General features: G+C 43.6%; 1 protein-coding gene across 1 annotated transcript in view; it reads left to right on the forward strand.

The window, feature by feature from the left end:
* Window positions 1-15648, forward strand: part of LOC138662406 (collagen alpha-2(I) chain-like) — a 554904-nt gene that overhangs the window by 382137 nt on the left and 157119 nt on the right. Inside the window, exons 8-10 of the mRNA XM_069747980.1 lie at window positions 7470-7514; window positions 7663-7782; window positions 8801-8839. Of these exons, the coding sequence (XP_069604081.1) occupies window positions 7470-7514; window positions 7663-7782; window positions 8801-8839 (204 nt within the window). The remainder of the gene's footprint in view (window positions 1-7469; window positions 7515-7662; window positions 7783-8800; window positions 8840-15648) is intronic.

Raw genomic sequence — 15648 nt, forward strand, 5'->3', positions numbered from 1 at the left:
GGTTATTGGCCCCCCCCTGGCTAAAAACACCTGCCCCCAGCCACCCCAGAAAAGGCACATCTGGAAGATGCGCCTATTCTGGCACTTGGCCACTCTCTTCCCATTCCCGTGAGCGGTGGGATATGGGGTAATGAAGGGTTAATGTCACCTTGCTATTGTAAGGTGACATTAAGCCTAATTAATAATGGAGAGGCGTCAATTATGACACCTATCCATTATTAACCCCTTCATGACCCAGCCTATTTTGACCTTAAAGACCTTGCCGTTTTTTGCAATTCTGACCAGTGTCCCTTTATGAGGTAATAACTCAGGAACGCTTCAATGGATCCTAGCGGTTCTGAGATTGTTTTTTCGTGACATATTGGGTTTCATGTTAGTGGTAAATTTAGGTCAATAAATTCTGTGTTTATTTGTGATAAAAACGGAAATTTGGCGAAAATTTTGAAAATTTCGCAATTTTCACATTTTGAATTTTTATTCTGTTAAACCAGAGAGTTATGTGACACAAAATAGTTAATAAATAACATTTCCCACATGTATACTTTACATCAGCACAATTTTGGAAACAAAATTTTTTTTTGCTAGGAAGTTATAGGGGTTAAAATTTGACCAGTGATTTCTCATTTTTACAACGAAATTTACAAAACCATTTTTTTTAGGGACCACCTCACATTTGAAGTCAGTTTGAGGGGTCTATATGGCTGAAAATACCCAAAAGTGACACCATTCTAAAAACTGCACTCCTCAAGGTGCACAAAACCACATTCCAGAAGTTTATTAACCCTTCAGGTGCTTCACAGCAGCAGAAGCAACATGGAAGGAAAAAATGAACATTTAACTTTTTAGTCACAAAAATGATTTTTCAGCAACAATTTTTGTATTTTCCCAATGGTAAAAGAAGAAACTGAACAACAAAAGTTGTTGTCCAATTTGTCCTGAGTACGCTGATACCTCATATGTGGGGGTAAACCACTGTTTGGGCGCACGGCAGGGCTTGGAAGGGAAGGAGCGCCATTTGACTTTTTGAATGAAAAATTGGCTGCACTCTTTAGCGGACACCATGTCAAGTTTGGAGAGCCCCCGTGTGCCTAAAAATTGGAGCTCCCCCACAAGTGACCCCATTTTGGAAACTAGACGCCCCAAGGAACTTATCTAGATGCATAGTGAGCCCTTTAAACCCCCAGGTGCTTCACAAATTGATCCGTAAAAATGAAAAAGTACTATTTTTTCACAAAAAAAATTATTTTAGCCTCAATTTTTTCATTTTCACATGGACAACAGGATAAAATGGATCCTAAAATTTGTTGAGCAATTTCTCCCGAGTACGCCGATACCTCATATGTGGGGGTAAACCACTGTTTGGGCACACGGCATGGCTCGGAAGGGAAGGCGCGCCTTTTGACTTTTTGAATGGAAAATTAGCTCCAATTGTTAGTGGACACCATGTCGCATTTGGAGAGCCCCTGTGTGCCTATGCAATGGAGCTCCCCCACAAGTGACCCCATTTTGGAAACTAGACCCCCCAAGGAACTTATCTAGATGCATACTGAGCACTTTAAACCCCCAGGTGCTTCACAGAAGTTTATAATGCAGGGCCATGAAAATAAAAAATAATTTTTCTTTTCTCAAAAATGATTTTTTAGCCTGGAATTTCCTATTTTGCCAATGGTAATAGGAGAAATTGGACCACAAATGTTGTTGTCCAGTTTGTCCTGAGTACGCAGATACCCCATATGTGGGGGTAAACCACTGTTTGGGCGCACGGCAGGGCTCAGAAGGGAAGGCACGCCATTTGGCTTTTTAAATGGAAAATTAGCTCCAATCATTAGCGGACACCATGTCGCGTTTGGAGAGCCCCTGTGTGCCTAAACATTGGAGATCCCCCAAAAATGACCCCATTTTGGAAACTAGACCCCCAAAGGAACTAATCTAGATGTGTGGTGAGCACTTTGAACCCTCAAATGCTTCACAGAAGTTTATAACGCAGAGCCATGAAAAAAAAAAATTCTTTTCTCAAAAATGATTTTTTAGCCCGCAATTTTTTATTTTCCCAAGGGTAACAGGAGAAATTTGACCCCAAAAGTTGTTTTCCAGTTTCTCCTGAGTACGCTGATACCCAATATGTGGGGGTAAACCACTGTTTAGGCACATGCTGGGGCTCGGAAGTGAAGTAGTGACGTTTTGAAATGCAGACTTTGATGGAATGCTCTGCGGGCGTCACGTTGCGTTTGCAGAGCCCCTGATGTGGCTAAACAGTAGAAACCCCCCACAAGTGACCCCATTTTGGAAACTAGACCCCGAAAGGAACTTATCTAGATGTGAGGTGAGCACTTTGAACCCCCAAGTGCTTCACAGAAGTTCATAACACAGAGCAGTGAAAATAATAAATACGTTTTCTTTCCTCAAAAATAATTTTTTAGCCCAGAATTTTTTATTTTCCCAAGGGTTACAGGAGAAATTGGACCACAAAAGTTGTTGTCCAGTTTCTCCTGAGTAAGCTGATACCCCATGTGTGGGGGTAAACCACTGTTTGGGCACACGTGGGGGCTCAGAAGGGAAGTAGTGACTTTTGAAATGCAGACTTTGATGGAATGATCTGCGGGTGTCACGTTGCGTTTGCAGAGCCCCTGGTGTGCCTAAACAGTAGAAACCCCCCACAAGTGACCCCATTTTGGAAACTAGACCCCCAAAGGAACTTATCTAGATATGTGGTGAGCACTTTGAACCCCCAAGTGCTTCACAAACGTTTACAACGCAGAGCCGTGAAAATAAAAAATCATTTTTCTTTCCTCAAAAATGATGTTTTAGCAAGCAATTTTTTATTTTCTCAAGGGTAACAGGAGAAATTGGACCCCAGTAATTGTTGCGCAGTTTGTCCTGAGTATGCTGGTACCCCATATGTGGGGGTAAACCACTGTTTGGGCACACGTCGGGGCTCGGAAGTGAGGGAGCACCATTTGACTTTTTGAATACAAGATTGGCTGGAATCAATGGTGGCGCCATGTTGCGTTTGGAGACCCCCTGATGTCCCTAAACAGTGGAAACCCCTCAATTCTAACTCCAACACTAACCCCAACACACCCCTAAACCTTATCCCAACTGTAGCCGTAACCCTAATCACAACCCTAACCCCAACACACCCGTAACCCCAACACACCCCTAACCCTAACCACAACCCTAATTCCAACCCTAACCCTAAGGCTATGTGCCAACGTTGCGGATTCGTATGAGATTTTTCAGCACCATTTTTGAAAAATCCGCGGGTAAAAGGCACTGCGTTTTACCTGCGGATTTACCGCGGATTGCCAGTGTTTTTTGTGCGGATTTCACCTGCGGATTCCTATTGAGGAACAGGTGTAAAACGCTGCGGAATCCGCACAAAGAATTGACATGCTGCGGAAAATACAACGCAGCGTTCCCGCGCGGTATTTTCCGCACCATGGACACAGCGGATTTGGCTTTCCATATGTTTACATGGTACTGTAAACCTGATGGAACACTGCTGCGAATCCGCAGCGGCCAATCCGCTGCGGATCCGCAGCCAAATCCGCACCGTGTGCACATAGCCTAATTCTAAAGGTATGTGCACACGCTGCGGAAAACGCTGCGGATCCGCAGCAGTTTCCCATGAGCTTACAGTTCAATGTAAACCTATGGGAAACAAAAATCGCTGTACACATGCTGCGGAAAAACTGCACGGAAACCCAGCGGTTTACATTCCGCAGCATGTCACTTCTTTCTGCGGATTCCGCAGCGGTTTTACAACTGCTCCAATAGAAAATCGCAGTTGTAAAACCGCAGTGAAATGCACAGAAAAACCGCGGTAAATCCACAGCGGTTTAGCACTGCGGATTTATCAAATCCTCTGCGGAAAAATCCGCATAGGACCAGAATACGTGTGCACATTCCGAACCCTAACCCTACCCCTAGCCCTACCCCTAACCCTACCCCTAACCCTAACCCTAGCCCTACCCCTAACCCTAACCCTAGTTCTTACCCCAACCTTAGTGGAAAAAAAAAAAATATTTATTTTTTTTATTGTCCCTACCTGGGGGTGACAAAGGGGGGGGGGGGGGGTCATTTACTTTTTTTTTTATTTTGATCACTGAGATAGGTTATATCTCAGTGATCAAAATTCAGTCTGGAACGAATCTGCCAGCGGGCGCACTGCACATGCGCCCGCCATTTTGGAAGATGGCGGCGCCCAGGAAAGAAGATGGACGGACCCCGGGAGGCCAGGTAAGTATAAGGGGGGGGGGCGTCGGAGCACGGGGGGGTGGATCGGAGCATGGGGGGGTGGATCGGAACACGGGGAGGGGTGGATTGGAGCACGGAGTGGGGGATCGCTGTGCGGGCGGGTGGATCGGAGCACGGGGGGATCACTGTGCGGGGGGGGATTGGAGTGCGGGGGGGTTTGATTGGAGCACGGGGGGTGTGATTGGAGCACGGGGGGAGCGGACAGGAGGACGGGGGAGCGGAGCACAGGACGGAGGGGAGCGGACCACAGAGGGGCGATCGGTGGGGTGGGGTGGGTGCACATTAGTGTTTCCAGCCATGGCCGATGATATTGCAGCATCGGCCATGGCTGGATTGTAATATTTCACCATTTTTTTAGGTGAAATATTACAAATCGCTCTGATTGGCAGTTTCACTTTCAACAGCCAATCAGAGCGATCGCAGCCACGGGGGGGTGAAGCCACCCCCCCTGGGCTAAACTACCACTTCCCCTGTCCCTGCAGATCGGGTGAAATGGGAGTTAACCCTTTCACCCGATCTGCAGGGACGCGATCTTTCCATGACGCATATGCTGCGTCATGGGTCGGAATGGCACCGACTTTCATGACGCAGCGTATGCGTCAAAGGTCGGGAAGGGGTTAATCCAATACTAGTAAAAGGTTAAAAAAAAAACACACACACATTATTAAAAAATAATTTATTGAAAAAATCACAAAGGCTGTTGTATTAATTTATTCTACTCTCAATCCACTCACTGAAGACCCTCGATCTGTAAATTAAAAAAAAATAATAAACCAACAATATCCATACCTTCCGAGGATCTGTAAGGTCCAACGATGTAGATCCATCTGAAGGGGTTAAAATATTTTGCAGACAACCAGCAGAGGGCGCCCTCTTATGATCTCGAGCCAGGGAGCTTTCTAGGAAAGTTCCCACGATCTAGGAACAGCCAGCAGAGGGTGCCACACCGCAAATGAAGCTAAATATAGGTCATTGACCTATATTTAGCTTCATTCGCCGGGGTATTGCAGACATGAGCAGCCTGCATTAGAGTAGCTCGTGTCTGCAAAATATTTTAACCCCTTCAGATGGATCTACATCGTTGGACCTTACAGATCCTCGGAAGGTATGGATATTGTTGGTTTATTATTTTTTTTAATTTACAGATCGAGGGTCTTCAGTGAGTGGATTGAGAGTAGAATAAATTAATACAACAGCCTTTGTGATTTTTTCAATAAATTATTTTTTAATAATGTGTGTGTTTTTTTTTTAACCCTTTACTAGTGTTGGATTAATAATGGATAGGTGTCATAATTGACGCCTCTCCATTATTAATTAGGCTTAATGTCACCTTACAATAGCAAGGTGAAATTAACCCTTCATTACCCCATATCCCACCGCTACACGGGAGTGGGAAGAGAGTGGCCAAGTGCCAGAATAGGCGCATCTTCCAGATGTGCCTTTTCTGGGGTGGCTGGGGGCAGATGTTTTTAGCCAAGGGGGGGGGGGGGGGGGCAATAGCCATGGACCCTCTCCAGGCTATTAATATCTGCCCTCAGTCACTGGCTTTACTACTCTGGCGGAGAAAATTGTGCGGAAGCCCACGCCAATTTTTTCCGCCATTTACCCCCTTATTTTGCTAGCTAGAACGGCCAAATTTTGCATATACACACTACTGACATTAGTAGTGTGGAATATGCAAAAAAAATGGTGATATGAGATGGTTTACTGTATGTAAACCAGGTCTCATATCATGTCGGGTTTAGGAAGGAGAAAGCAAAAGCCGGTAATTGAATTACCGGCTTTCTGCTATCTCGCGCTGTATGAAGTAATAATATATATATACATATATGTGTCTCCCTGACATATATATATATATAGAGAGAGGGAGAGAGAGAGACAGTATATATGTTTTTTTTTTTTAACACATGGATCCCTTGTATAGCCGTATGCCGGTTTTGCAAGCCTGCGATAAAAACACGCAGTACGGATGCCATACGGATTACATACGGAGGATGCCATGCGCAAAAAACGGTGACACACCCTTCCTACGGAGGAGCTACGGACCACTATTTTCGGGACTTTTCAGCGTATTACGGCCGTAATATACGGACCGTATTTTCATACGCTGTGTGTGACGCCGGCCTCAGAGGTAGAATACATTGAAGTGCACTGATGTAGATATTGCCAAGGATTACCCAGAGATCGTCATCAATATCCACAACGGCAGAAATCAACACCATCCTTTATGTGTAATCACAGGAAATTCTGCAGTAGAAAATCCCCACCACAATCTGCATATGTTTTGAGTAGATTTGTCAGACTTCCCTGCAAATTGTTTGCGGATTTACTGCTAAAATTTTAAATTCCCTCTTTGTACATGGTACATATTTCATTATTGCTCCTGGGTGTGTACTTCAGGCTGCTGTTTTGTTGAAATGGGCTCACGAGTTTAACTTTTGTAAAGGACGTGGACACCATCAGGGACTTTTTTTTTAATTCGGTCTCCTTAAAAACTTGCTAACAGAATCTCAGTTAACTCATCCTGCAGCCAGCAATAAACTGCAACACACAGAGGCTACAGAAATCAAACAATGCAACATTTTTAACAAAATTATTTTTAACTTAAAATACATGCATTTAAGTATAAAAAAAAAAGAAGCAATTGCACATTTGGACGCTCCCGTTTTGTTATAAATTTTCTCTAGAAGTATACTAATAGCAGGGTGTATCTGTCAACTTCTGAAATGTGCACAGTAATCCAGGAGCAAATGTTCAATTCTCCTGCAGCACTAGCACAGGCTGTCCGTGTAACGCAGAGACGTGAGGGAGACACTTTATTAATGAAGGTCTTGAATTAAAGGGGGATTCCAATCATATAATATTGATAATGATATGTCATTATTATTAGATGAGTCGGAGGCAATTTTGTGAGGGAGGCTCAGTGTCTTGTGGATGTTCCCTAAATTCACTCATTCATTATCCAATGCAATTCCCAATACAATATGTCTGCAGTATTAGATGATTCTGAATAAATACTGACCTCTAGAGGGCAGAGTAGAGAATGCAGCCAATGTAATAACAAGAGTTTCTATCTCTTACATACCCCACCTGTTAATTTACCCTAGATTCATTGTATTGGAGGAACAGATACTATAGACATACACTGTCATTTTCAATATGTTCAATGTATATTGAATATAAATATGAAATATATTTTGTGTATTTTCCAGGGCTGCCCTGGTCGGCCTGGGTTTTCTGGTTCTAAAGGAGACAAGGTAAGTGAACATCTGCATGCAGATCATCTTGTGTGACATAGGAAGACAAGCTAGGATTTGTGGTCTATGACTCAATGAATTTTGCATTAGTTTTACTGAATGAGATTGTCTGATTTAGTGTCACTAAAACCCTATGATTTTATTACAGGGTGATCCCGGCTTTATGGGGCGTATGGGGATGACAGGGAATCCAGGGCCCCGAGGACCACCAGGATTACCCACCATAATGATATGGAGCAACTCCCCTGAGGACTGGGCAGTTTTCTACGTACGTCTGTGCATCAGTTCATTTTTAGACATTGCAGAAACATTACACCAAGAATATACTGTGATCTATAATGACATACTCCCTGGTTACCCCACAAGATGGCCATAAACTATAGCTATCTGTCATCTGGACGCTGCAGTTGTATTTCCTGTTTCTTTCGTACATGTGCACGCTCGATTTGGCTGAAGATGCATGTGTTCTCGCCAGACACCACTATACACATTAGATTGTCGGATGATTCATCCAAAATCGGCAGCATGGCACGACGTTCTTCAAATGTGTATGGCCACCTTTAAGACCCCATCCACATTAGATAGCTGTTTAGCTGAAATCATCTACGGGGGGAGAGTCTGGAGACCCCATTATACTTTAGACTGTCAGCCGATGTCTGTGGGTTCAGCCAACTTTAGTTTAATGTGTATTGGGACCTATACTGTCTGCAGATCAATGTCTATAGGCTTCTAAATGGAAGATATTCACCACTTATCTGTTATTAGTGCTTGAGTTGTCAGGCATATTTTGTCCTTATGACAATTCTTCGGCAGGTGTCACACTTGCGAGTGTGATGAGAGAAACTCGTGCGAGTGTCTCGCATCAATACCCGGCACTGCTGCCGGCACTCGGGACCGGAGTGTGCGGCTGCATGTATTTCTATGCAGCCGCACACTTCGGTCTCGAGTGCCGGCGACAGAGTATTGATGTGCGAGTTGCTTACATCACACTCGCAAGTGTGACCCCGGCCTTCTTGTTCTGTGTTGTGATGGTTCTCTGTTATGATCTGGGCATCGTAGGTATCCAAATCACCACCCACATTAATGTTAACAACTAACTGGCTGCAAAAAAGCATTTGTGTGTGGCCAGTGATGTGTATTGGATCCATGAAAAGTACCTCTGATAACTCTGGAAGGAAAACAGTAGCAGACCAAAGGCCGTCTTGTCTCAGATCATATAAGTGAACATAATCGAGTATTACGAAGGCCTTCTGCCTTACTAATGACTGTTCTTTCTTCTTTTGCAGCAAACATCATTTTATCAGCTGCTGCATGCCGGCTGGCCTGTGAGTATGCCCTTTGTTATCACAAATGGCCTGACCTCTTGGTACAATGGACCCTTTTCTGTCCTCTAGTTTTCTTTTGGGTGAAATGATGAAATATAGTAGTAGAAGGTTCACTGTACTTCTCACTTCTCCCTCTGACAACTGTTTATATATTGAGTTGTCACCTCACATCTTTATAGTGTTGTCACTGGGCTTTCCATAAATTATAAACCCAAGGTAGGACTGAAGAAGATTTGCCAGCCAGCATATGCCAAGGTGTAACTGATGGATGTATATTTTGTAAATAGTATATTTATTAACCCCTTTACCCCAAAGGGTGGTTTGCACGTTAATAAACGGGCCAATTTTTACAATTCTGACCACTGTCCCTTTATGAGGTTATAACTCTGGAACGCTTCAACGGATCCCAGTGATTCTGACATTTTCTCATGACATATGGTACTGCAGCGCCCCAGGGTCCTGGTCGTTGCAGTAATGTCATTCTTCCACCAGGGGGGAGTAATGTTACGTCTGAAGGCAATAAAGGAGATCACTTTACCAGGTATCACATACCACACACCAAACTTCACACTCCAGTCCACCAGGGGGAGCTATGCTCCTATTTAGTAGGGCACTCTTCACAATTAAGTAAAACTGGTGGTCTGGATAGGAAGTTAGGCAGAAGTGAGCTGCTATCTGGGCTCTGCTCAGGTAGTGGGTCCCTGACAGGTTTGGGATCCTGTCAGAGGCCTAGACAGAAAGCCACGGAGCTGCGTCGGCCTGACGTGCAGCAGCATCCTAAGAAAGAGACATTGAAGGAGAATTGTGTTGCAGAGAGTGAGAAACGAAGTCATAGCAAAAGGAGAGGAAACCAGAAGGAGTTCTGCCCTGTAAAAGGCTGCCTCCTTTCTGAGGTGCAGGAACCGGTAGCCGGACCACCGAGGGAGTCATCGTCTCCAAGCCTGGCTCCAGAGACCGGCAGGACAGCTAATTCCATATTAGTTGCCCGACCTTTACCCAGGAGGCACGGTGGCAGCGATGGGAGGCTGGGGTATCTAAGAGCTCCTGTAAAAAGCCTCAAGCCACCAGTCATACGGGTTGTTCCTATCCATCTGGGGGACAGAGAGAAAGACCTAACATCTAGAACACCAACACAGTTGTGAGGACCTTATGAGAAGCTTAGCAGTAAGGTACTACAACATCCAGGCGCTAGAGGAAGGCTACTGAATTCCACCTGGATAAGGGGACTCTGGATTTGCCTCCAAACCGGCCGGACTCTGCCTGCCCTGTGATCTGTGCTCTGGACTGTGGATCCTGAAGCCTTCAGTAAAAGGTAAAGAGACTGCAACCTTGTGTCCTCGTTCTTCACTGCGCCTCACACCATCCACCATCCACACACTGGGAAGCCCTGGGGACATACTTCACCTGTGGGAAGGTATACCAACTAGCTGCCATAACATCACCCTAGCAGACCCCTAAGCAGCGTCGGTCACCCTGACCGAATACCACAGATGGCGTCACGAACATTTCCCCTTTAAAGACCTTTCCCCTATTTTCAACAGACGTCCCTAGGGCCACGGACCGGGTCAGCCACCGTAACATCCCCCTTGAGAACCGAAGGGCCCGGCTCCAAGTACCCCACTGCCCTATGGGGGCGCTCCAGTACACTATGATAGTGGTAACATTTTATTTGATATTTCTTGCGCTTATTTGTGAAAAAAAATGGAAATTTGGCGAAAATTTTTTAAAATTTCGCAATTTTCCAACTTTGAATTTTCATGCCCTTAAATCACAGATATATGTTACACAAAATACTTAATAAGTAAAGTTTCCCACATGTCTACTTTACATTAGCACATTTTTGGAACCAAAATTTTTTTTGTTAGCGAGTTATAAGGGTTAAAAGTGGAAAAAGCGATTTCTCATTTTTGCAACACCATTTTTTTTTTAGGGACCACATCACATTTGAAGTCACTTTGAGGGGTCTATATGATAGAAAATACCAAAAAGTGACACTATTCTAAAAACTGCACCCCTCAAGGTGCTCAAAAACCACACTTAAGAAGTTTATTAACCCTTCAGGTGCTTCACAGGAATTTTTGGAATGTTTAAAAAAAAGAAACATTTCACTTTAAAAAAAATAAAAAAAATTACTTCAGATCCAATTTGTTTTATTTTACCAAGGGTAACAGGAGAAATTGGACCCCAAAAGTTGTTGTACAATTTGTCCTGAGTATGCCGATACCTCATATGTAGGGGTAAAACCACTATTTGGCAGAGCTGGAAAGGGAAGGAGCGCCATTTGACTTTTCAATGCAAAATTGGCTGGAATTGAGATAGGACGCAATGTTGTGTTTGGGGAGCCCCTGATGTGCCTAAACAGTGGAACCCCCCTTTAAGTGACACCATTTTGGAAAGTAGACCCCCTAAGGAACTTATCTTGATGTGTGGTGAGCACTTTGAACCCCCAAGTGCTTCACAGAAGTTTATAATATTGAGCCGTAAACGTAAAAAATCATATTTTTTTCATGAAAATTATCTTTTTGCTCCAATTTTTATTTTCCCAAGGGTAACAGGAGAAATTGGACCGCAAAAGTTGTTGTGCAATTTGTCCTGAGTATGCTGATACCCAGTATGTGGGGGGGGAAACCACCGTTTGGTGCATTGCAGAGCTCGGAAGGGAAGGAGCGCCGTTTTGGAATGCAGACTTTGATGGAATGGTCTGCGGGCGTCACGTTGCGTTTCCAGAGCTCCTGATGTACCTAAACAGTAGAAACCCCCCACAAGTGACCCCATATTGGAAACTAGACCGCCCAAGGAACTTATCTAGATGTGTTGTGAGAACTTTGAGCCCCCAAGTGTTTCACTAAAGTTTATAATGCAGAGCCGTGAAAATAAAAAATCATTTTTTCTCCCACAAAAATGATTTTTTAGCCCCAAAATTTTTATTTTCCCAAGGGTAACAGGAGAAATTGGACTGCAAAAGCTGTTTTCCAATTTGTCCTGAATACGCTGATATCCCATATGCGGGGTTAAACCACTGTTTGGGCACACGGCAAAGCTCGGAAGGGAAGGAGCACAGTTTTACTTTTCAATGCAGAATTGGAAGGAATTGAGATCGGACGTCATGTTGCGTTTCCAGAGCCCCTGATGTGCCTAAACAGTGGAAACCCCCCAATTCTAACTCCTACCCTAACCCCAACACACCCCTAACCCTAATCCCAACCCTAACCCCAACACACCCTAACCCCAACACACCCCTAACCCTAATCCGAACCCCAACCATAAACTTAATCACATCCCTAACCCAAACACACCCCTAACCCTAATCCCAACCCTAACCATAATCCCAACCGTAAAAATAATCCAAACCCTAGCCCCAACCCTAACCCTAACTTTAGCCCCAACTCTAACCCTAACATTAGCCCCAACCCTAGCCCTAACTTTTAGCCCCAACCCTAACTTTAGCCCCAACCCTAACCCTAATCGGAAATTGGAAATAAATACATTATTTTATTATTTTTCCCTAACTAAGGCAGTGATAAAGGGGGTTTGATTTACTATTTATAGCGGGTTTTTATAGCGGGTTATTATGTTTGGCTGCTGTCACACACTAAAAGATGTTTTATAGCAAAAAATAGTTTTTGTGTCACCACATTTTGAGAGCTATTATTGTTCTATATTTTGGTCCACATAGTTATGTGAGGTCTTGTTTTTTGCGTGACGAGTTGACGTTTTTATTGATACCATTTTCGGGCATGTGACATTTTGTGATCGCTTTTTATTCCGATTTCTGTTAGGCAGAATGAACAAAAGCCAGCAATTCATGAATTTCTTTTGAGGGGCGTTTATACCGTTCCGTGTTTGGCAAAATTGATAAAGCAGTTTTATTCTTCGGGTCAGTATGATTGCAGCGATACCTATTTATACCATTTTTTTATGTTTTGGCGCTTTTATACAATAAAAGCTATTTTATATTTAAAAAATTATTATTTTTGCATTGCTTTATTCTGAGGACTATAACTTCTTTCGGGACAACATGAAGTTTTCAGTGGTGCCATGTTTATTTATATCCGTTTTTTTGATCGCGTGTTATTCCACTTTTTGTTCGGCGGTATGATGATAAAGCATTGTTTTTGCCTCGTTTTTTATTTTATTTTTTTTTACGGTGTTCACTGAAGGGGTTATCTTGTGGGACAGTTTTATAGATTGTGTCGTTACGGACGCGGCGATACTAAATATGTGTACTTTCATAGTTTTTTTTATTTACATAAAGAAATGTATTTATTGGAACAATATATATATATTTTTCTTTATTTAGGTTTTTTATATATATTTTTACACAGTGTAATATTTTTGTTTTTACTTTTTTACATTGTCCCAGGGTGGGACATCACTATGTAGTGTCAGATCACTGATCTGACAGGCAGTGCAGGAGGCTTGCCGACGCCTGCTCTCAGCAGGCACTGACAAGCCACCTCCCTGCAGGACCCTACGGCCATCTTGGATTCGGGGGCCTGCAGGGAGGAGACAGGAGGAGGCCCTCGGAACAACGCAATCACATCGGGATTGTACGTCTAATGTCAGAAAGGGGTTAATAATGAGAATTTTTCCATATACAGCTCTTGCAAAAATTAAGAGACCACTGCAAAATTTTCAGTTTATCTGATTTTTCTCTTTATAGGTATATTTTTGAGTAAAATGTAAATTGTTCTTTTATTCTATAAACTACTGACATGTCTCCGAAGTTCCAAACAATATATTTTGTATTTATTTTCTGAAAATGAGAAATGGTCAAAATAACAAAAAAATGCATTGCTTGCAGACTTCAAATAATGCAAAAAAAAAAAACAAGTTCGTAATCATTTAGAAACAACAATACTAATGTTTTAACTCAGGAAGAATTCGGAAATCATTATTTTGTGGAATAACCATGATTTTTAATCACAGCTTTCATGCGTCTTGGCATGCTTTCCACCAGTATTTCACACTGCTTTTTGGTGACCTTTTGCTACTCCTGGTACAAAAATTTAAGCAGTTCTTTGTTTGATGGCTTGTGACTATCCACACAAGATGTCCGCAGCAGAGAAACTGCCCCTCCCACACATCAATATAATGAATCGTACGTCCGGAAAGCAGTGAGATGAGTCATGCCAAAGATGACCCTAGGGGATGATATAGAGGCATTTTTTACTGTTTTCGAATGGGTTGCAGAGCGGGAGAGGCTGCCTCTGAAGCAGTGGGCGGAGGTGCTGGCCCCCTTTCAGACTGGTGAACCCCAGAAAGCTTATTTTGACTTGGCCTTACAGAATGCCCAGAAATATGGCAAGTTAAAAACAGAGATATTGGCACGCTTAGGGGTCACTATGTCTGTCAGAGCCCAAAGGGTTCATCACTGGGTGTATTTTAGTGACAAAAGTGGCCACTCTCAGATGTTTGACTTGTTGCATTTGGTCCAGAAATGGTTGTATCTGTAGTCCTGCACTCCAGCCTAGATAATCGATTCACTCCTTCTTCTTCAGACCAGTGCAGACCTGGCTTGCCCAGGGAGAACCCCGGAATGCCCATGATCTGGTGGGCCTTGTAGAAAGGTACCAGGTGGTTGAGAAGTTTCTAAAGAAGCTAGGGGTAGTGCATTTCCATACTGGGGTACTCAGAGGGAATCTCAAAAGGGGTGGTAAAGCCACCATTGGGGGGAATCAGAGATCCCAAGGAGTCACTGAGGGGTTGCCGAAGGTTGCTGGTAAAAACCTGATCTCCTGGAGATGCCACGTGTTGTGAATTCTGTGGCAGAGCTCCCTCCTGTGGTCACAAGTGGTACTTCGGCTGATTCTCTCTGTAAGCTTCCGTTGGTGGAGGGAAGTGGTACTGCGGCTTCTGAGTTTCCTCCCTCAGGTGATGTGGTAAGGTCGTTAGGTGCTGCTCTACTTAACTCCACCTAGTGCTTTGATCCTGGCTTCCTGTCAATGTTCCAGTATTGGACTTGTTTTCCTCCTGGATCGTTCCTGTGGCCTGCTGCTCTGCATAGCTAAGTTTTCCTTTGCTATTTTGTTTGCTTTTCTTCTGTCCAGCTTATCTATTTGTTTGCTGGAAGCTCTGGGACGCAGAGGGTGTACCTAAGTGCCGATAGTTCGGTACGGAGGGTCTTTTTGCCCCCTTTGCGTGTTTTTTAGGGTTTTGTGTTGACCGCAAAGTTACCTTTCCTATCCTCGCTCTGTTCAGAAAGTCGGGCCTCACTTTGCTAAATCTATTTCATCTCTACATTTGTCTTTTCATCTTACTCACAGTCATTATATGTGGGGGGCTGCCTTTTCCTTTGGGGTATTTCTCTGAGGCAAGGTAGGCTTATTTTCTATCTTCAGGCTAGTTAGTTTCTCAGGCTGTGCCGAGTTGCATAGGTAGCGTTAGGCGCTATCCACGGCTGCCTCTAGTGTTGTTGGATAGGATTAGGGATTGCGGTCAACAGAGTTCCCACGTCTCAGAGCTCGTTCTATGTTTTTGGATTATTGTCAGATCACTGTATGTGCTCTGACCTCTATGTTCACTGTGGTACTGAATTGCCTAATCATAACAGTACAGGAAGCCAAAGTACTAATGATTCTCAATAGAGGGAAAAAAGAAGTTCTGAGACCATTTTTTTTTCTCTGCACTGTGTTTTGCCTTTTTTTCCCCCTAGACATTTGGGTGGTTCAGGACACAGGTGTAGCAATGGACATTAGAAGTCTGTCTTCATGTGTGGATCAGCTCTCGGCAAGAGTACAAAAGATTCAAGACACTATTGATCAGAAATCTATGTTAGAACCAAGAATTCCTATTCCTGATTTGTTTTT

This window comes from Ranitomeya imitator, chromosome 2 (assembly GCF_032444005.1).
Source record: "Ranitomeya imitator isolate aRanImi1 chromosome 2, aRanImi1.pri, whole genome shotgun sequence".
Taxonomy (NCBI): Eukaryota; Metazoa; Chordata; class Amphibia; order Anura; family Dendrobatidae; genus Ranitomeya; species Ranitomeya imitator.